Raw genomic sequence first — 22642 nt, 5'->3', positions numbered from 1 at the left:
GAGGGGGAATCACCTCTGTCTTCCTAGTCTTGCCCCCACCTTCCCCACCCCTCCCCACCCCTGTCTCATGCCTGCCCAGCCCTGTCCAGGCCCTGAACCCAACCAGCCTGGGGGGAGGTGCCTGACCACAGTGGAGGCCTGCAGCTGGGGCACCCCTTCGTGCCTGAGGCCAACCCAATGCTCTGCTCTGACTCAGGGAGAAGTCTGCTCCCAGGTACCCCCAGGGCATCTGTGTGCCTCCACCTCCATCAGAAGCAGCCCCACCGGTTCCTGTCCTTTTGATGAGCCTCATGGGCAGAGGCAGTCTCCTTGGGGTCCAGCTCCTGGTCTCTGGGACCCAGCTGGCCCTTCCCTACACAGGCTAGAGCCACTGACTCCTAGGGGTGGGGGGAGGTGCCTGTGTCCTCAGGCTATGGCCTCAGGAGCCGAGGGCTCAGGTCTAACCCTGAGCCACATCCCCAGATACCCACAGTATCTTCCTCTCCAGGAAAACCCAGGAAGCAGGGTTATTTGTCCCTATTTCATAAATGAAGAAATGGAGCCCTTGAGAGCCACAGTGACATGCCTGAGAGCATCAACCTGGGCAGCGTCCAGGATGGGCTCAAACCCAGGTGGGTCTGACTGGAAAGCCGGGGCAGGGGAAGGGGAGAAGAGGTCAAGCCCCACTGTGCCCACTGTAGTGCGGCACACGCGAGCTCACCTGCCTCTGGGCCTTTGTTCATCTGTGCCCTCTGCTGGTCACACCCTCCTCTGTATCTCTGAAGGTCCCAGTTCCTCCCAACCCAAGCACCACACATGCTTGACAAAGGCCGATTTCCCGTGTCAGCCCATCCTCCCTGATCCCCTCCCCTCGTCCTCCTCAGCATGGATAGTTTATCACCTGTGGCCTCGAAATAGTAGCGACACCACTGGTGGGAAGAGCCAATGCCTTGCTGAGCATTTTACCAGCACTTCTGTGTCATTTTCATGAGTATCCTTTGGGGCAGGTATTATTATTATTATTTTATTATTATTTTTTTAGATGAAGTCTCGCTCTGTCGCCAAGGCTGGCGTGCAGTGGTGCGATCTCAGCTCACTGCAACCTCCACCTCCTGGGTTCAAGCGATTCTCCTGCCTCAGCCTCCCGAGTAGCTGGGACTACAGGCGCCCACCACCATGCCCGGCTAATTTTTTGTATTTTTAGTAGAGATGGGGTTTCACCGTGTTAGCCAGGATGGTCTCGATCTCCTGACCTCGTGATCTGCCCACCTCAGCCTCCCAAAGTGCTGGGATTACAGGCGTGAGCCCCCGTGCCCAGCCGGGGCAGGTATTATTACATGGACATTTCAACAATGGAGAAGCAGGCACCGCAGGATTAAGTAACTTGCTCATGATCATACAAGAAAGAGTTTCCAGAGCGAGTGCACCTGGGGCCATCAGATGTCGGCATATGGGTTCGTCCCCTCTTTGCTGCCCTAGTCCCTGGTGTTATTTATTGAAACACAATGAACTTTTTTTCCCTAGGGGAAGTTGATCCCATGGTCACTGAAATAACCAAATACTCTCTGGCCTTCCCTCCCACCTCCAGGGAGACAGCCGGAGGAGCAGATCCCCAGGGAACTCAGGACAGCTGCCATGGAACCTCCCCTGAAACTGCAAAGGCATTCCTGGCACACCTAGTCAGCAGCCTGAGGAGCTGGGCTTGTCTCTTCCTTTCCTAGCACTTCCAGGTGACATCTGCTAAGTCACACTGCCTCAATGGGACCTACTTGGTCAGGAGTGGGGAGGAGGTGGCCATGCCCACTGAGCAGGTGTTTTCTGCATTTATACTATGTGGAGAGGTGCCACTCTTTCCCGTGATGGAGTTGGGGGGTCTTTGTGTCCAGGGCCCCATCCTCTAATGCCCCCTTCCCCACATAGCCTCCTTACCCTGGTGGAGAATCTGGGTACAGCTCCCTGAGTACCATGGCATCCACGTCCCCATCAGAGCTGATGTCCAAGGGTGGGGGCCAGTCCTCCGAGGAGCTGCAGGCATAGCGCATCCTGTGGCTTGAGTGGCTGTATGTGTGCCCGTCCAACACTGCAGGGAACAGACCACCGGCCTGGGCCTCAGACCAGCATGCAGGGACGGTCCTCATGGGTCTATGGGTCTACCTGGGGCCATGGAGGCTCAGATTCCCCACCTGACCACTCCTCTCCTCGCCAATCGCATCTACCTTCATCCATCAGTGACAGCTTCAGAATGTGAGTGCCATTGTCGTGTTGGGCATGGGGATACAGAGAGGAAGCAGAGCTGGCCCTGTCCTGGCCAGCTCCCAAGGTGGTGGCAGCCTGCCTTGGGGATAGCCTGGTACTGGGCAGTGTGTTGTGAGGTTTGGTAGAGGGACCTCTGGTACTGGGACTGTGGGAGTAGAGGCAGGCCTGACCAGTTGGGAAGTCAGGGAGGGCTTCCTGGAGGAGGGGCTGCTACAGCTGAGTCTTGTCTAGGATTTAACCAGGGGAAGAGGGGAAGGCTGGGAGAAGGGAACTGAATAGCTTTCCAAGGAGGGAGATAAGAAAGAAGAGTGCTTTCTGTGGAGTTGGGCTGGGCATGGAAAATGGGGAGGAGAGTAGCAAGGAACGAGGGCTGCAGAGAACTCTGGGATCAGCCCTCCCCCACCCCAACCACAATCAATTCCCTTTAGGTATCTTGGGGGGAAAAAGGCATCTGTGATGAGTCTGGCACCTCCCCACACTGCATTCTCCTCTGCGTTTTTTTTTTTTTTTTTTTTTTTTTTTTTTTTTTTTTTTTTTACCATGTATCAGTACATCAAAGGCTCTGAAAAGTCCTGCAGCTAAGAAACACATTTAACTGTGCTTGTCCAGCATTCGACCTCAGAATCTTCCTTTCTTAGACCTAGTAACACTGCTTAGGAAATACTGCTAGAGCAGAATCCTCTCATTCCACAGCTGAAGTTCCGGGAGGACCAGTGACTTGCTGGAGGACAACGCACAGTGAGTGGTTGGGCTGGAGGGCAGCTGGGTGTCTTGGTTCCTCCTTGCTAAGTTCTCTACAGCCTAGTTTCTGACAGGTGTAGTCCTGGATGGGAACAGTGGGAGCTGCAAAGGTGGCTCCGACACGAGGTCTCCCCAGCCCAGGGCTCCCAGGTGCCTCCTCCCCTCTGGGGGTGGGGCTTGACATCAGGGGCGGAGCTATAACCTTTCTCCGCTGTGAGTGGCGCAGTTGCCACCCCCATTCTGCAGACAAGGAAGCTGATGCTCAGGGTCACATACGTGGTGAAGCACGGAGTTGGAATTTATGCAGTCTGTATAAACCCAAAGACTGCTCTTCCCACTCCCCTAAACTCTTTTCCCCACTCTTCATATGATAGTGAGTGGAAGAATCTGGATATGAAACGATATCTACTGGTACAATTCCAGGGTTATATACCGACACCAAGAAAGCTCTCAGAAGAAAATATTCCAAACACGTTGATGGTGGCCCTGTCCAGATGACAGGATCACGACCCTTATTTCTTTCTTTATATTTCTTTTCTTATATTGTCTATATTTTTAAGGTTTTCTATAATGAACACACATTACTTTTCTACTAGGAGAAATGAAGTCAATAACATATGCTGTTAAAAAGGAGCTGAAATGAGATTTGTTTCTCCTGTTCAGGGCACCAGCTGAGAGACAGAATTTTTGGAAGAACTTAGGGAAGAAACTAAGGAAAGACAACAGCACACAGCAACAAGGTGAGGCTGGAAGTTGAACCAGGGCTGCTGGGCTCGGGTGCCAGGCACCCCTTCCCCCCACTAGCCAGCATTGCCAGGGAAGGGGTTTTGGGTTCAGGGGAGGGTTCCACCTGCAGGGCAGCAGGTGTGCTGGTCACACAGGGATCCCTGGGGAAAGTCAGGGCTGCTTCCCGGATCTGAGTGGATTGGCTGGTGGGCAGCACTGAGAGCTGTTAGGGCTGAAGCAAGCTGCTATCTACCCTTTCTTCTTGGGCTGCTTTTTCTTGGACTTCCCAGAGGGGAGCATCTTGGGAAAACTGAGGCTGCCCTAAGGTGCTCAGACCCCAAACCTGAGACATGCAGCTGGGCAGAGCTCCTGAGAAACAACTGGAAAGAAACGAGCACCCTTCACCCCCATTCGAACTTCCCAAATCCCTTCTTTTCCCTTCTCTCCTGACTTCCCTGTCAGCACAGACCCAGATAGTCCAGGAATCCGGAAGCCCTGCTTCCCACTTCACTAAGGTGAAACCTCCTCTTCACCCCAATACCGTGGTTCATTATTTAACATCACTCCAAGTTCACTGCCCCTTGACAGGTTCTGGGAGAGGGAGGAAGAGGAACTGGCACCCATGAGGACCTGCTGTGCTCAATTTCTATGATCTCATCTACCTCACAGCCCACTGTGGGAGGAGAGCAGTGGTTACCCCTTCCACCAGATGAAGGGACCGAGAGTGAAGTCACTTGCTCTAAACCTGCAGCAAGTGACAGGAGACAGAGTCAGCCACCAGATCTCTCTTGAAGCTCAAAATGGAACAGAATTACAGAATTTTCTTTTTCTTTCTTTCCTTCTCTCTTCTTTCTTTCTTTCCCTCTCCTTCCTTCCTTCCTTCCTTCCTTTCTTCCTTCCTTCCTTCCTTCCTTCCTTCCTTCTTTCTTTCTTTCTTTCTTTCTTTCTTTCTTTCTTTCTTTCTTTCTTTCTTTCTTTCTTTCTTTCTTTCTTTCTTTCTTTCTTTGCCTTTCTTTTCTTTCCTTTCATCTTTCTTCTTTCTTCTTTCTCCTTTTTCTTTTTCTCTCTCTTCTTTCTTTTCTTTCTTTCTTTTTCTCTCTTTATTTCTCCCTCCTTCCTTCCTCTGTCCCTCCCTCCCTCCCTCTTTCTTCTTCCTGCCCCACCCCCATCTCATTCTCAAACATCTGTGGCTCCTCTCTCTGTCTGGCTAGACTACAGAAAGGTTCTGTGGGCAGGCAGAGGGCCAGCTCTGTCCTGAGGGCAATGGGGAGCCATTGGGAAGTGGTCACAGTCCTGTCACTTTGGTCGCCTTGTGGAGAATGCCTTAGAGGTGCCAGGCTGGTGGCTGGCAGGCAGGGACAGCTGGCATTAGTGCAGTGGCCTGGGAGCAGGTTTTCTTGGAGAAAAAGAGATGCTGAAAATAGCTCACATTTATTGAGCATGTATATACCCATTAGCCAGGTGCTGTGCTAATTTAGTCCTCACAATAACTATTTGAGATGGATCCTCCGGTACCAGTTTTATAGACAACTCGCCTGAGGCACAGAGAGTTTTGGCAACTTTCCTGAGGATGCGCATAGGAAGTAGGAAATCAGGCCTCTGTGGACACCTGGAGCCTGAGGTGCCTGTGGGGCTTCGCGGGGTGATGTCCAGGGGACTTCTGGGCATGTCGTTCTGGAGCTGACCTGAGAGCTGGAGCCAGGTAAGGGAGGATGATGGATGGTGGATGAGGTGGAGCAGGGAGTGGGTGTAGAGAGAGGAGCAGGACCAAGGTGTGGGATCTGAGGGACCTTCACCTATAAAGGGACAGAGGAGAGGAATCCATAGCCAGAGGGGTGGGACAGAGGCCAAGAGGGCTTCAGTCACCAGAGCTGGGGGGCTGTGGGTGTGTCTGACAGGTGGAAGGGGCCCAGTGCCAAAGGTTGGGGCTTGCTGGTGCACTGCCCCTCCCTTTTTTAATTTTTTTTTTTTTTTTTTTTAAGGGACAGGGTCTTGCTCTGTTGCTCAGGCTGGAGTGCAGTGGTGTGATCATAGCTCACTGCAGCCTCAAACTCCTGAGCTCAAGCCATCCTCCCACCTTGGCCTTCCAAAGTGCTGAGATTACAGGTGTTAGGAACCATGCCTGGTAGTGCTGCTTTCATGTCCTCCCACAGCTGCTCACAGTGTGTTTCCCTCTTCCCTGACACCCTCCCAAGGCTCCCAGCAGCCCCTGCGCACCCTCCAGAAGGCCAGGGGAAGGTGTGGGGCAACAGCACCTCTGGGCTCCCTGCCGAGGCCCCAGGAGGTGCCAAAGTTGGAGCTGAGAGCAGAAGTGGGGCAGGGAGGCCAGAACCCCACAGGGGTCACCACTACCACAGGCTACAGCGGGGAAGCCAAGGCCTGATCCTGCTTGGCAGAGCTGTGACCTCGGTCATCCCACGCACTCCAGGGACAGAGCTGAGGCCTCGTTCATTGGCACCAGTCCCGAGGCCACCATAGGCTACAGAGGGGCTGGCCCACCCCCAGGTACATCTCTTTCCTCTGCGCCAAGGCCAACGGCTCAGCCCTCTCAGCTTGGGAACTACTGTGGGCTCCTAGCATGCGCTCCAAGATAAGTCATTGAACAAGTTGCTTCTTTGTGCCTCAGTTTTCCAGTCTTAATTTTTTTCTTATTTCTTTAGAGACAGGGTCTCTCTCTGCTGTCACCCAGGCTGGCATGAAGTGGTGAGATCATAGCTCACTGAAGCCTTGATCAGGGCTCAAGGGACCCTCCCGACTTAGTCTCCTGAGTTGCTGGGACTACAGGCATGTGCCACCACACCTGGATAATTTTTACTTTTTTTTTTTTTTTTTTTTTTTTGTAGAGATGGGGTTTTGCTGTGCTGCCCAGGCTGGTCTCAAACTCCTGATCTGAAGCGTTCCTCCCACCTCGGCCTCCCAAAGTGTTGAAATTACAGGGGTGAGCCATGGCACCCAGCCCAGTTTCCTATTCTTTATTTATTTTTTATTTTTTGATACAGAGTCTCGCTCTGTCACCCAGGCTGGAGGGCAGTGGCATGGTCTCTGCTCACTGTAACCTATGCCTCCCAGGTTCAAGCGATTCTTGTGCCTCAGCCTCCCGAGTAGCTGGGATTAGAGGCATGTGCCACCATGCCTGGCTAATGTTTGTATTTTTAGTAGAGACAAGGTTTTGCCATGTTGGCCAGGCTGGTCTTGAACTCCTGACCTATCCGTCCGCCTCAGCCTCCCAAAGTGCTAGGATTACAGGCATGAGCCACTGCACCTGACTAGTTTCCTAGTCTTTAAAGGGGGCCACTACATCTTTTGCCTTGAGGATAAAATATGGTGGCTCCTACCTTGCCCGTGGAGCGCTTCCTCCAGGCCCAAGGCTGGGTAGCCGGGAGTCACCTGTGGGCCCTGCTCTCATGGATGCAGCATAATCACCCCGTGACTGAGACACTGAGGCAGGCGTGAGTGCAATGCTGAGGAGGTACAGGGGAGGGGGACACCCATTCACCTCTGCCTGGTAGGTGTGAGGAGAGGCCAGACAAGCTCCCATAAGGAGGCAGCCTTTGAGTGGGGCCTGGAAGGCTTTTTTCGGTTGGAGAAGCCCAGGGAATGGCAGTCAGGGCAGAGAGAAGAGCCCAGGCAAAGGGGCTGGAAGGAGCATGGACAGGACACTGGAGAGGAGTGGGAGGAGCTGGGTAAGGGCCAGGCTGTGCAAAGGGCAGGCGGCAGGATGACCATCCTGGGTCTGCCCGACACCCTCCAGGGCTGGGGGTCCTGGGTTTCTCTTGGCGGGGATGGGCATGCTCTGGGCAGGAGCCCTGGACTCTCCAGGCTCAGGCTGGTGATGCGGGGGTGGGACTGGCCCGTCCTGGCTTAGGAGTGCTCCTGGCTTGTCTCCTTGGGGAGTCCCTGGCTTCTGGGGAGACTTGCGGAGACTGGGTGGGCTGAGTTTTCCACGTCTGAGTTTTTGACGTCTGTTTTATTTATGCTGAACTTTCTCTTTGATCCTCATTGTTGGACAGTGAGAACAGTCCACTAGCCTGCTGTGGCCACTTGTCCCGACTTGTCCTGGGATGTCCCTCTGTGTCTTACATAAGGTCCAGCCTCCTGCTCTTCTGGTTCTCCTAACAGCTTTCCCAGGGGAGCGACATCCAGGTCTGAGTGACACCCACTGTGGCCATGTACGTGTCTGCTGGACACTGCCTTGAGCCCATGGGGTGGCTCCCAGGGGCGTCTCCCTGACATCTCCACCTCCAGGCAGTGCTATGCAGCCGGCAGCCTGTGGGTGCCAGGTCAGGCTGCCTGGGCTCAAGTCTGGGATCCACAACTCGCTGGCTGGGTGGTCCCACCCTGTTACTTAATCACTCCAGCCTGAACTTTCTGATCTGTCAATTGGAATGATGATAAAAGGTAGGACTTTTATCATCTCACTAGGACTATGGTGAGGATTTTGCACAGTGAGATTATGCACAAACAGCGCCAGGCACCCAGCAAGCACTCCTTACTTATTGGCCATTACTACCAGGCACCTGTTCACTAACTCCAGCTACCCCTTAGTCCCCTTCTTAATCAGTTAACTCTGTGATAAAGGACAGGAAATACCCCAAACCTGGCTAATCAGGGTGTGTCTGCGAGGGGGAGGAGGGGCTCCAAAGGCCAGGGCTGATCAGATCCAATTCAATCTATTTTTTTGTTGTTGTTTGAGACGGAGTCTCGCTCTGTCGCCCAGGCTGGAGTGCAGTGGCCAGATCTCCGCTCACTGCAAGCTCCGCCTCCCGGGTTCACGCCATTCTCCTGCCTCAGCCTCCCGAGTAGCTGGGACTACAGGTGCCCGCCACCTCGCCCGGCTAGTTTTTTGTATTTTTTCATAGAGATGGGGTTTCACCGGGTTAGCCATGATGGTCTCGATCTCCTGATCTTGTGATCCACCCGTCTCGGCCTCCCAAAGTGCTGGGATTACAGGCTTGAGCCACCGCACCCGGCCCAATTCAATCTATTTTAAAAATGTTTCCTATCTTCCTTTTCCCCAAGCTCTTCCTGCCTTGGAGGGCGAAACGCCTCAGGTCTGGCCATGGCTGTGGCTCCTAGGAGGTTGGCATCACTTCACCCCACAGTGTGAAGGGTGCCTATTGCTGTTCAGCATCTCCAAGGTCCTGCTTTTCTTTTCCCTGTCTGGTGGTGGCCTTGGGCCTAGGCAGAAGCCTCTGAAGGCCTGTGGATGGTGATTTGGGAAGGAAGAGTCTGACTTTTTCCTGCCGTTGAAAATTGTCTGAGAATGGAATGCAATTGAATTTTTTCCTGCTGCCTTCGACAGCTGGCCCCTTCCAGGAGTGACACAGTCAGGTGGCTGCGTTCTGTAAAAAGTTCAGGCATTCTGGCCACATGCACAGATTTGGGACTGGTCAGCCAAGAATTAGCCACCAACTCCGTTTAAGGGTGATCCCAACAACTGGGAGACCCTCAGATCAGTTCTATTTGCACTCTGCTGGCTCTCACCAGGGATAGTTTCATTCACTCATCATTCATTCCATCAGTTCATCCATTCACTTATTCATATATTCACCCCCATCAGCCCATCCCACTACCCACCTATTTATCTTTCCATTCCTCCACTCAGCCCTCCCTTCCATCCCTCCACTCAGGCATAACACTCAATCCACCCATCTATCCATCCCTCCATTTTCTCATTCATCCATCCTTTCATCTACCCATTTATCCATTCATACTCTCCACCCATCCATCTCTCCACCCATCCACTGACTCTTCCACTCAACCTCCATCTATCCATCGCCTCACCCCTCATCCATCCATTTCCCTATGAGTCCTTCTCCCTTCTCACCCATCCATTCCTCTCTTCATTCATCCACTCATCTCTCCATCCATGCATCCATCCATGCATCCATCCATCCATGCATCCATCCATCTGTCCATCCATCCAGGCACCAGCTGGACCAGCCCTTGGTGCAGCCTGGACCAACAGTGGCAGGGGAGGAATGATACAGTCTCCCTCTGCCTTCAGCCTCACTCTGAGTTTCTTTTTTTTTTTTTTTTGAGACAGAGTCTCGCTCTGTCACCCAGGCTGGAGTACAGTGGCGCAATCTTGGCTCACTGCAAGCTCCGCCTTCCGGGTTCACGCCATTCTCCTGCCTCAGCCTCCCGAGTAGCTGGGACTACAGGCGCCCGCCACCGTGCCCATCTAATTTTTTGTATTTTTAGTAGAGACGGGGTTTCACCGTGTTAGCCAGGATGGTCTCGATCTCCTGACCTCGTGATCCGCCCGCCTTGGCCTCCCAAAGTGCTGGGATTACAGGCGTGAGCCACTGTGCCCGGCCTGAGTTTCTCTCTTAGCAGTCAACTGGGCCTCTCATGCCACTGAGAACATTATGGTGGGCACCTGTGAGCTCTTCCTGATCACCCAAGACTTCTAGGATGATTTCCCGACCACCCTGCTCCACCCAGGGCAGAGTTGCCAACTCCTTGATGCCTCCTAGGTTGCAATTGCAATCAGATGAGGTCCCAGGGCCCCAGGCTGGGCAGCAGCTCACCGTAGCCGTGCTCGTACTCTCGGTGTCGACGCCGGCGGTGGTGATGGTGGTGGTGGTGGTGGCGGCGGTGGCGGTGGCGGTGCCGCTGAAGCCGGGCCTGCCTGTCCCTGCGGATGCTGCCCACGATGATGGTGATGCAGGAGAGGATGATGACCACACCTATGACAGCACTCGCCACCAGCACGGGGGACACGAGCAGATGGCTGTGCTCTGAGCTCTCTGAGAATGTGGGGTAGAAGTAGTTGGTGCGGTTGTATCGTGCTACTGTGGACAGAGAGAGAGGACACTAAGCTGGAGCCCAGGCCTGCCACACCCCTTCCTCCTCTGCCCCTGCTGCCCTGTGAGCTGTTGCTCCCTAAATAAATGGAGGAGGGTCTGGGCTCAGGCCCACAGACTCTATCCTGTCTGCTCCTGGGAGGGAGAAGGAGAGCAGCACCTCACTCCACTGCCTACAGGAGCCTCTGGTAGTGAGGGCTGACTGTCCCTCCTCTCCTCTGAAGCCTCTGCCCACAAGCTGAACTACCTCACAGATAGGAAAAGGGAAGCTCAGAGAGGGCAGTGGACTTGCCCAAGGTCACACAGCAAATTAGTGAATCCAAGACTCTTAAAGCTAGACAAGTTGAAAGGTCAACATGATTTTACCAATGTCTTAGGAAGCAATGGGGGATGTATAGGGGGACAGAGTATGAGGAACGATTCTGCTGGCTTCAGGCAGGCCTGGGGCTGTGGGCTGAAATTCACCCAGTTGCATCAGGGGGTTGGATCAGATGAGAGAAGGTTTCCCAGAAGAGGGAAGGCCAAGGTGATCTTGGAGGGTGAGGATGAGTTAGCTCAGGGAAGGCAGGGAGAGGCATTCCAGGCGGGACAAAGGCACAGAGGGGTGGAGGGGACTTCCAGGGAGGATGTGGTGTGGTGGGAGCAAGAGGAGAGTGCAGGAACCTCCTCCAGGACTAACAGCTGGATCCTTGAGAGTCCTACAGAAAGAAACTCCTGGGGACAGGTGACTTAGTCCTCCCACTGGAAAAAATGATGGAGCCTTGGGAGCTGGGGTCCTGGGGAGGGGTCAGAGTCAGCTAGGGGCAGCCATAGGCACCCACTGCCTCACTTGGACAGTCAGCTCCTCATTAGTGAGTGTCTTGGAGTGTCACTGAATTCCCTCCAACTCAGCCCTGCAACTCAGGATGCAGCTTTCTCCTTTCACAGATAGGTGGACTAAGACTCAGCACTGGTAAGTGACTGGCCCATGGTCACTCAGTTACTCCATGGCAGAGCTAAGCTAGAACCTAGATCTGGCTTCAAAGTCCAGTGCTTGCTCTTCTGCCCTCAGTGCATCTCCTGCTCTCAGTGCAAACCCTTCCTGAGGCTGCCAGCCGGGTCTCTGAACAGCAGTAGGGAGCCAGCTTCAGATACTTAATGAACCACAGGGTCACGGGCAAGCACCAGGAAGGTCAGATCTTTCCTGGGCTCTGTTCTGAGAAGGGTCCCCTTGCACATTCTCCCAGAGCCCATGTTCAAGCCCCAGCTTTGCATTTGTTACATATGATCATGTCTGGTTTCCAGGGCTTGTGTTTGATCACTCTCTGTGTCCTCAAACTCAACAATGGGGCTGGGCACTCCAAAGTTGCCTAATGCATGTATTGAGTGAGTAGCTCCAGTCTTGAGACCAGATGGGGAAATGGCAGGGAGGCCTTGCGATGCCTCAGGAGAGTAACGCCTCTGTCTTGGGTGGTAATCAAGGACAGCATGGGTGACCACCTGCCTAAGTAGCTGTAGAAGGGCTTTTTTCCCAGGTGAGGGCCTGGTCATCTACCAATCAGAGGCTTGACATTCAGCTGTGATCGCTTCTCCTTCCCATACCTTTCTAGCACTGACTCCAAAAGCCTCAACCACATTCAACCTACAACAGGAACAGGTGGTAAAGCACAAACTCAGGACCTTAGCTGGGGCGAGAAACATGCCCTTGGGGCAGGTCTGACCCATGCTGGTGGCTCTTGCAGCCTACTGGCCTTCATCAGGAGGGACTGAGATGGAGGCCCTAGTGTCTGGGCCTGTATGTCATCCCACCCTGAGAGCCAAGCCTTTGCTGAAGTTCACTGTGAGACGCTCCCCTGGAGAGGCATGCACGGGAGAGAGGGAGCGCCCTAAGGCTTCGGTTGGACATGCATGCTTCCTGACTCTCCGATGTGAGAATGCGGGGTGTGGAGATAAGAGTGACTCCATCTTGGATGCTGATATAGTTTGGCTCTGTGTCCCCATCCAAATTTCACCTTTAATTGTAATCCCTATAATCCTCATGTGTTAAGGGCAGGACCAGGTGGAGGTAATTGAATCTTGGGGGCTGTTTCTCTCCCCAGTGCTGTTCTCGTGATAATGAGTGAGTCTCATGAGATCTGATGGTTTTATAAGTGTCTGGCATTTCCCCTGCTTGCACTCATTCTCTCTCCTACTGCCCTGTGAAGAGGTGCCTTCTGCCATGATTGTCAGTTTCTTGAGGCCTCTCCAGCCATGTGGAACTGTGAGTCAATTAAACCTCTTTTCTTTATAAATTATCTAGCCTCAGGTATTCATAGCAATGTAAGAATGGACTAATACAGATGCTAATCCGCCATGTTGACTTCTGATTAGCCCCAGTCCTGTGAAAGCCTCCTGATTCTCACTTTATTTACTGTCCTTAGCATAAGAACATGTCAGCCTTGATGTTATTGCACAAATTATAGGTTATGACGCATGTAGCATTCTTGCCTGTTCTGGAGGGCTGCCTTTAATTGTCTTGCACAGAGCATGTATACTCTTTCCCTATGATATATAAGCCCTGGGTCTGGGGATTAACAGTGTGGAGATCTACCTGTTTTGCTGCTGTCCAAGACTACGCTTCCATCCTTAAGTTCCCCAAATAAGTCACTCTGTACTGAAAAATTAGATTTGTCTGCCTCACATTGTGAGTTCTTGGCTACTTCTGCATTTGGGGGTTGCTTTGCATATATGGCCTTTTAAAGAACAATGGGGTATAAAAATTCCTGGAATTCTTTGAGGGTCAAACACAGGCCACTGTTTTCAGAGCTCCTACTATGTGTAGGATAAGTGATAAGAGCTCATTTCATTCTTGGAGCAGCCATTTTCTCGCCATTTTACAGGTGAGGACACTGAGGCTCAAGGAATTTTAAGTGATTCATCTGTGGTCAGACAGCCAGTACATAGCCCAGCCAGACTCTCTCTGGGTCTTGCTCTCCCCAGTAAACCTAAGGAGCTGGATAAGAAGTTCTCAGATATATAAGAAAAATAGCACAAAAAGAGGGATGAGGGAATAGAGTTATATTGGAGTAACTTAATTCTCATTGGAATGAAGTTAGTATAAGTATTAAGTAGATTCTAATGAGTTAAGATGTATATGGCAAGCCCTAGAGCAACCACTAAGGACATAACTCAAATATAGTGAAAAAATCATTAAAGAAATTAAAATATTACATTAGAAAATATTCACTGGAAGCAAAAAGGAGAAAAAGAGAAACAAAAAAGACATGAAACATACACAAGACAAAAAGCAAAATGGCAGATGTAAATCCAGCTGTATGAATAACATTAAATTTGATTGATTAAATAATCCCATCAAAAGAAAGATTGTCAGAATGGGTAAAAAACAGAATCCAACTATATACTGTCTATAAGAGTCTCACTTGTGAACCAAAGACACAAATAGGTTGAAACTAAAAGGAAGGAAAAAGAAATGCCATGCAAATTGCAATAATAAGAAAGATGCAGTGGCCATAATATCAGAAAAAATAGACTTGAAGACAAAAAATGTCATTTTATAGTGATAGAGTTAATTCATCAGGAAGTTATAACAATTATAAACATATATGCACCTAATAATAGAGTCCCCAAATTCATGAAGCAAAGTTTAACAAATTGAGGGAAAATACAATAAAATAATAATAGTTGGGGACTTCAATATTCCATTTTTAATAAGGTATAGAGAAACTAGGCAGAGACCAATCAGGAAATATAAGATTAGAACAGCATTATACACAAACTAGACCTAATAGACATCTATAGAACACTTCACCCAACAACAGCAGAATATGCATTCTTCTGAAGCACACGTGGAACATTTTTAAGGATAGGCCATAATACAAGCCTCAATAGATTTTAAAATGATTGAAATTGTACAAAGTATGTTTCTGGTTACAATAAAAAATTTGAAATTAATAACAAAAAAATTTGTGAAATTCACAAATACATGGAAATTAAACAGCACACTAATAAATAGTCAAATAAAGAGAAAAGCATAAAGGAAATTAGAAAATACTTTGAGATAAGTTAAAATGACATTGCACTAAAACTTGTGGGATGCAGGCTGGGCGCAGCGGCTCATGCCTGTAATCCCAGCACTTTAGGAGGGTGAGGTGGGTGGATCACTTGAGGTCAGGAGTTTGAGACCCGCCTGACTAAGATGGTGAAACTCCATCTCTACTAAAAATAAAAAAATATTTACCTGGGCATGGTGGTGGGTGCTTGTAATCCCAGCAACGTGGGAGGCTGAGGCAGGAGAATCACTTGAACCCAGGAGGCAGAGGTTGCAGTGAGCAAAGATTGTGCCATTGCACACCAGCCTGGGCAACAAGAGCGAAACTCCATCTCAAAAGAAAAAACTTGCAGGATGCAGCTAATGCAGTGTTTAGAGGGAAATTTGTGTATGTACATGTCTACATTAAAAATGAAAAAAGATCTCAAATCAACAACCTAACCTTCTACCTTAAGATACTGGGAAGAGAAGAGCAAATTAAATCTGAAGTGGGCAGAGGGAAGGAAATAATAAAGATCAGAGTGGAAATTAGTGAAATAAAGAATATAAAAACAATAGAGAAAGCCAATAAAACCAGAAGTTTTCTTTTCTTTCTTTTTTTTTTTTTTTTGAGATAGAGTCTCACATTGTCTCCCAGGCTGGAGTGCAGCTGCAACCTCTGCCTCCCAGGTTCAAGTGATTCTCCTGCCTCAGCCTCCTGAGTAATTGGGAGCATAGGTGTGAGCCACCTCGCCCAGTCTAGAAGTTGGTTCTTTAAAAAGATTAACAAATTTGGCTGGGCACAGTGGCTCACACCTGTAATCCCAACACTTTGGGAGGCCAAGGTGGGTGGATCACTTGAGGCCAGGAGTTCCAAGTCCAGCCTGGCCAACATGGTGAAACTCTATCTCTACTAAAAATACAAAATATTAGCCAGGTGTGGTGGCTCACACCTGTGGTCCCAGTTACAGGTGTTACCACAGACTTTGCAGAAATAAGAATTTTCAAGGAATTCTATGAACAACTAACTGTATGCCAACAAATTGGATAACTTGGATAAAATGTACAAATTCCAAGAAATACACAAAAGTAAGGAAAAAGACTTAAAAAGAAACAGAAACTCTGACGAGTCCTATCACAAGCAAAGAGATTGAATTATTAACATGAGAAAACTTTTCAGCTTCCTTTTCCAGAAAAAAAATCCCAGGACCAGATAACTCATTGGAGAATTCTGCCAAAAATTTACAGAATAAATAATAACTTTAATGCATACAGGATTTTGGTTTGGGATGAGAGAAGAGTTCTGGAGATGGATAGTGTTGATGGCTGCACAGCAATGTGACTGTACTCAATACCAGCAAACTGTATACTTAAAAATGGTTAAAGTGATAAATTTTATGTTATATATATTTTATCACAACACAAAAAGCTAAAAAGGAAATAATACCAATTTCCGTACACTTTTCTAAAAAATAGAAGAGGAGGGAACACTTATCAACTCATTCTATAAGTCCAGCATTCCCATGATACCAAAACTAGACAAAGACATTACAAGAAAAGAAAATTACAGAACAATATCTCCTAGGAATATAGATGCAAAAATCCCCAACAAAATACTAGCAAATTGGATCTAACACATAAGAAGGATTATACACCAGGACTAGATAAGATTTATCCCGGGAATGCAAGATTGGTTTAATATCCAAAAAATCAATTAATGTAATATACCACATCAATAGACTTTAGGACAAAAACTACATGATCAAAACAGAGAAAAACATGACAAAATGGAATTCTTCTTGATAAAAACACTCAACAAACTAAAAATAGAAGGGAACTTCCTCAACCTGATAAAGGGCATTTATGAAAGACCCACAGATAACATGGTGCTTAATGGTGAAAGACTAAAACCTTCTCCCTAAGATCAGGATCTAGACAAGAATGTCCACTTTTGCCACTTCTATTCAACATTATATTGGAGATTCTAGATGGGGAAACTTAGGCAAGAAAATGAAATAAAAGGCAATACAATATGCATTTAATGTATTGTCAAATACAATAAAGGAAGAAGTAAAACTACATTTGCAGATGACATAATCTTGTATATAAAAAATCCTAAGGAATTCATTTACAAACTATTAGAACTAATAAATTCAGCAAGGTTGCAGGATACAAGACTGATATATAAAAATCAATAGTTTATTTATATAGTAGCAATGACCAAATCTAAAATGAAATTAAGAATGAAATACTCAGGAGCAAATTTAACAAAAGAAGTACAAAACTTAGGCTGGGCACAGTGGCTGACACCTGTAATCCTAGCACTTTGGGAGGCTGAGGCCAGTGGATCACCTGAGGTCAGGAGTTTGAAACCAGCCTGGCCAACATGGTGAAATCCATCTCTACTAACAGTACAAATAAAATTAGCCCAGTGTGGTGGCAGGTGCCTGTAATCCCAGCTACTCAGGAGGCTGCGGCAGGAGAATCGTTTGAGCCCGGGAGATGGAGTTTGCAGTGAGCCGAGATCGCGCCACTGCACTCCAGCCAGGGCGACAGAGCGAGACTCTGTCTCAAGAAAAAAAAAAAAACACAAAATGTATACTCTGAAAACTCTAAAACATTTTCAAAAGAAATTAAAGACCCATATAAATAGAAAGACATCCCATGTTTGTGTTTCAGAAGACTAAATATTAAGATGACAATACTCCCCAAATTCATCTGAAGATTCAACACAATGCTGATCAAAGTTCCAGCCTTCCTTGCAGAAACTGAAATAATCTTATGCTGATCTTAAAATTCACATGAAAATTCAAGGGGCCAAACATAGCTAAAATAACCTCAAAAAAGAACACAGTTGGAGGGGACACATTTCCTGATTTCAAAACTTACTACAGAGCTACTGTGATCAAGATAGTGTGGTACTAGCATGGAGATAGACATATAAATAAATGGACTAGACGTGAGAGTTGAGAAACAGACCCTCACATTTATGGTCAGTGGATTTTCAGCAAGGGTGCCAAGACAATTAAATGGAAGAAAGAATAGTCTTTTCAACAAATGGTGTTAGGATAACTGAATGCTTACATTCAAAAGAATGAAGTTGGGTTCCCTATATAATATAGAAAAATCAACTGAAAATGGATTAAAGACCTAAATGTATGACCTAAAACTATAAAACTCTTAGATAAAAGCATAGGGATAAGTTGTTGTGATTTTGGATTTGGCAAATGATTTTTAGATACGACACCAAGAGCACAAGAAGCAAAAGAAAAATAGATAAACATCAAAATTAAAAAACTAGTGCATCAAAGGATACCTTCAAGAAAGTGAAAAGACAGTCTGTAGAATGGGAGAAGATATTTGTGCATCACTTATCTCATAAGGAACTTGTACCTAGAATATGTAAAAAGCTATTACAACTCAATAATAAAAAGATAACCCAATTAAAAATTGTCAAAATATCTGAATAGACATTTCTCCAAAGAAGATACAATTGGCCAGTAAGCACATGAAAAGTTGCCCAACATCATTAGCCATCAGAGAAATGCAAATCAAAGCCACAATGAGATACCATTTCATACCCAGTAGGATGGCTATAATAAGAAAGACAGATAATGCCAAGTGTTGATGAGGATGTGGAGAAATGGAAACCCTTATCAACTGCTGGTGGGAATGTAAAAGGTACAGGTGCTTTGTGAACACAGACTGGCAGTTCTCAAATGGTTAAACATAATTATCACATGATCCAGCAATTGCACTCCTAGGCATATGCCCAAGAGAAATAAAAACATAAGTCCACACAAAAATTTGTACATGAATATGAGTATTATTCATGGTAGTCCCACAAAGTATACGGTGCACAGCTGCCTCTTTCTCATCCTTTAGATCTTTCATTGAAAGTCAGCTCCTCAGAGAGGTTGCTCCTGATTGGCCTCCATGCCACTATGTTATATCACCCCATGTGTTTTCTTTGAACAGCAGTCATCACAATCCCTAAACATCCTGCCTATTTATTTGTTTACTTGTTTATTAAATTATGATGTCTTTGGATTCCCTGTCCACCTCATTAGATTGTTAGATCTTTGAAGGCAGACATCCCATCTGTCCTGACAGTTTTTTTTTGTTTGTTTGTTTTTGAGACAGTTTCACTCTTGTTGTTCAGGCTGGAGTGCAATGGTGCGAACTCAGCTCACCGCAACCTCCACCTCCCAGGTTCAAGCAATTCTCCTGCCTCAGCCTCCCAAGTAGCTGGGATTATAGGCATGTGCCACCATGCCTGGCTAATTTTGTAATTTTAGTAGAGACAGGGTTTTACCATGTTGGCCAGGCTGGTCTCGAACTCCCGACCTCAGGTGATCCACCCACTTTGGCCTCCCAAAGTGCTGGGATTACAGGTGTGAGCCACTGCCCCTGGCCTTGTCTTGACTCTTTTATTGCGTGAATCTGTAGCACCCAGCCAGGTACTGGGCACATAATAGGTGCTCATTAAATATTTGTTGGGTGACTGAGTGAACTGCAGAGAACTTAGTTGGCTCTGTGTCTGTCTCTTCATTAGTCTAGAATTCAGTTTCTTCTCTATTTTTTGACTGATTGTGACAGCTTGAGTTTTGGATGAAGTGCCAACCTCTAATTTTTATTCTCTACAGTAAACTAAAGTTTGTCATTTTTCTTTAAGACTCACAGAGAAAACGTGGCAAGGTGAGGCTCTCCTCCATTTTTTTTCTTGCAGGCAAATGGAATCAGTTTAATTTGCCTTGTTTGACCTGAACTTAGGAGAAATCTAGTCCTTGTCTGGTGAATCTATAGTATACCTGCCACCACTTTCTAAGTCTATGCCAATGGCAGACATTACTAATTGACCATGGTTCTCTTTCCAGTTCGGTTCAGAAGGTAGCCTCAGCATCCTTCTCAACACAGCACTCCATGCTGAGACTACAACTGGCTACAGTTGGTTATGAAATAGAGCTTTTGGCTACCACTCATCTAGCATGATCTAGTCCTCCCTGCTACTACTCCTGAGCCAATGGCCACTCTGATCGCTCTCTGTCATGCAGCCTCTCACCTTCAGAGCCCAGGCAGGACTTGGGAGTGTCAGGGACACCAGCCCTCCTTAGGAGGGTAGTGTGAGGGGTTCACACTGCTGCAGAATAGTGGGCTGGCTCCAAGAATCTTGTCCCCAGTGGGGCTCAGGAATGTCTTCTGACCCCAGATGTTGCAGTGGTTTGGGACACACTGGTCACCCCACGATCCCCCATGACCCCTGGCCATGCCAGGGCTGCAGGTGCTTAGATTACAAACCTAGAGTCGGATGTGCGTGCGTGCATGCGTGTGTGTGTGTGTGTGTGTGTGTGTGTGTGTGTGTGTGTCTGCCTGCCCTGCACAGCATGCAGAACCTGCCTCTGGGACCAGCCCCATTGGGTCACCTTGAAGATGCCCCTCCCTGCCTCAGCAGCAGATGAGAGCCTTGCCCTTGTCTGGCAGCACCAGGTCCATTACCAGCTGGGAGGGAGATGGCATCACCCATGCCTGCAAGACGGAGCCAGTTGGTGCAGGCATCTGCCTGCTTGAATGGCTAGGAAATTAATCTCCCAGTCACCACAACCGGCAGAGGTAGGCGCTGCTTTAAATTATGAGGGAAATTCTTCCAATTTCCATACCAAGGGCCTATTTTATCAAAAAGATAAATATGACTGCAGAGAAATAACATGATGACAATCCCCCTTCCCACCCCCGGCCTCCCTGTCACCCTGTACCAGCTGCGGCAAGGATAGAAGATGAAACAAGCTTTGCCTCCTTTCTGGACTTTCTTCCCGAGCAGTTTTTACAAAGGTGTTCATGATCAAGTGGAAACCTCAAAAAAAAAATAGGCTCTTCTCTGAGATACCACTTCCCCCGCCATGCCAGCATGAGTAATTACCATCTCCTGAGCACCTACGATGCCTTACACCATACATGGTATTTGTCATGCACCATATTATCTCATTTAATCCTCATGATGGTCTATGATGGGATCCCCAGTTAACAGGTAAGGAAACAGCCTCAGAGAGGTTAAGTAACTTTCCAAAGGTCACACAGCCCCACAGATAGAGACCTGGGTCAGTGGGAAACTGAAGCCCTGTGCTCTTAGCTGCTATTCTGTGGCTACCAGGCACCATGTACTGGGAGTTCTGGTTTTTTAAATCTTGTGAAGGGAAAATGCTCTTCTCCCCAAAATGATGTTTTGCTTCTTCTGAGCCACTCGATATATAGCCAGAGCCACCCATGACCTGGGGCTATTCAGGATGAAGGAGTATCAACAGCTGAACATTGCTGATAAGATACCAGGATTCCAGAGATGGGAGCCTGTGTGTCTTAGAAGAGATGGGCCACAGCAGGCAGGTGCTTGGGGAGAAGCAAATCATCCAGGGATGTGCGAGGACCTCCTGTTCTGTATCTGTTCTATCTCTAGGTATGTCTTAGAGATGTTCTAGATTGCAGGTAGGGACCCATGGGTGATTTCACCGAAGAGGAACAATGATAGTGATAAGAGAGCTCTCACCGGCAGCACTTACTGAACATCCATCAGGCTCTAAACTCTTTTCGTGCATGCTTCTTTCATTGAATCTTCACAGCAGCCCCGAGAAGTGGAGATTGTCTTTCCTCCATCTTAAAGATAGGGAAGCTGAGCACAGAGCTGGTTAAAATGGTGAGCCTGGAATGCTCTTTGCAATTCCTGAACTGGCACTCTCCAGCGCTCTGGTTGCATGGGGACTGAGAACGCCAGCAGGGTGGGGCCTGTGTCTCTCTCTCGTCACCCCATCTGCCTAGGATACCGGGCAGGGCTGGTGCAGAGAGGAAGCTCAGGAGCCATTTGAATTGGACCAGGGGGAGTCTGTGACTGGTTGCTTGGTGTGTACGGTGTGGCTGAGTGCGTCCTAGGGGAGCTGCTCCCAGTCACCCATTGGCCCATCCTCCCATCCATCACCCACCCAACCCCCACAGCCCAATCGTGGGATCCACAGACATTTACAAGCACTGGCAGAGTGTCGGAACAGAGTAGGTGCTTTCAGCCAGAAGAGCAAGTCAGGACTTAAAATTAAAGAGTCCTGGTCTGCAATGGGCTACCCATCAATGATAAATCGATTTGGCAAATTCCATTATAGGAGATCCTTGGGGCACTGCTGAGGACTTGATGCATTTGAGGAATCATAAGAGAGGAGGAGGCTGGAGGGAAGCCTGGTGGGGGCTAAATTTGGAGGGGCTTGCAGGGGCCAGGCCATGAGGGGTCTTGAAGATCACATTAAGAGACTGTCCTTTGGGATGGGTGCAGTGGCTCATGCCTGTAATCCCAGCACTTTGGGAGGCCGAGGTGGGTGGACCACCTGAGGTCAGGAGTTTGAGACCAGCCTGGTCAGCATGGTGAAAATCTGTCTCTACTAAAAATACAAAAAATTAGCCTTGTGTAGTGGCGCATGCCTGTAATCCCAGCTACTCAGGAAGCTGAGGCAGGAGAATCGCTTGAACCCGGGAGGCAGAGGTTGCAGTGAGCTGAGATTGTGCCACTGCACTCCAGCTTGGGTGACAGAGTGAAACTCCACCTCGAGAGAGGGAGAGGGAGAGGGAGAGGGAGAGGGAGAGGGAGAGGGAGAGGGAGAGGGAGAGGGAGAGAGGGAGAGAGGGAGAGAGGGAGAGAGGGAGAGGGAGAGAGAGATTGTCTTTTTCCCCAAGGGCAAAGAGGGGCGTGGCCAGAGCGTTTCAGGAGAGCCTCTGGTTGCAGATGGAGGACAGATGGGCAGAGGCAGTGTTTGGGGTAGGAGACCAGGGAGGAGGCTGCTGCAAGGGTCTCCATGAGCCTGGAACTGGGGCTAGAGGAGGCTGAGCCCACAGCCCCTGCCCTGCACAGAGCTGAGCACAGAGCTGAGCACGGCTTGGATGAGCACACTCCATGCCACAGGATGACACTGCAGGGAGATCCTTGGCCTCTCCAATTAGTTGTCCTCTGAGCAGGCTTCAGAAACAGCCCTGGTATTATTCCCATTCCACAGATGGGACCCCAAGTCCTCTGACGAGGCAGGAGTGGTGCCTGGGTCCATGGGCCTCTGCTATGCAAGGCAAAAGCCAGCTCTGGCTCCTCCAGCTTCTAGTC

At 48.7% G+C, this 22642-nt stretch overlaps 1 protein-coding gene and 1 long non-coding RNA gene across 4 annotated transcripts in view; one reads left to right on the top strand and one right to left on the bottom strand.

Moving 5' to 3' along the window:
- The window catches only part of BEAN1 (brain expressed associated with NEDD4 1), a 71984-nt gene that overhangs the window by 15141 nt on the left and 34201 nt on the right, over positions 1 to 22642 (bottom strand). For all 3 annotated transcript variants that reach the window (XM_025370063.1, XM_025370065.1, XM_025370064.1), the window contains 2 exons: positions 10236 to 10499; positions 1909 to 2059 (listed from right to left, as the gene is read on the bottom strand). In XM_025370063.1, the coding sequence (XP_025225848.1) occupies positions 1909 to 2059; positions 10236 to 10499 (415 nt within the window). The remainder of the gene's footprint in view (positions 1 to 1908; positions 2060 to 10235; positions 10500 to 22642) is intronic.
- LOC112614013 lies at positions 3249 to 10527 on the top strand. The gene is made up of 3 exons (XR_003117027.1): positions 3249 to 3387; positions 3640 to 3716; positions 10039 to 10527. It is a non-coding gene; the product is annotated as an uncharacterized LOC112614013 (long non-coding RNA).

Source organism: Theropithecus gelada, chromosome 20 (genome assembly GCF_003255815.1).
Source record: "Theropithecus gelada isolate Dixy chromosome 20, Tgel_1.0, whole genome shotgun sequence".
Taxonomy (NCBI): domain Eukaryota; kingdom Metazoa; phylum Chordata; class Mammalia; order Primates; family Cercopithecidae; genus Theropithecus; species Theropithecus gelada.
The sequence above is the reverse complement of the archived record's forward strand: the minus strand, read 5'-3'. Positions and strand labels throughout refer to the sequence as shown.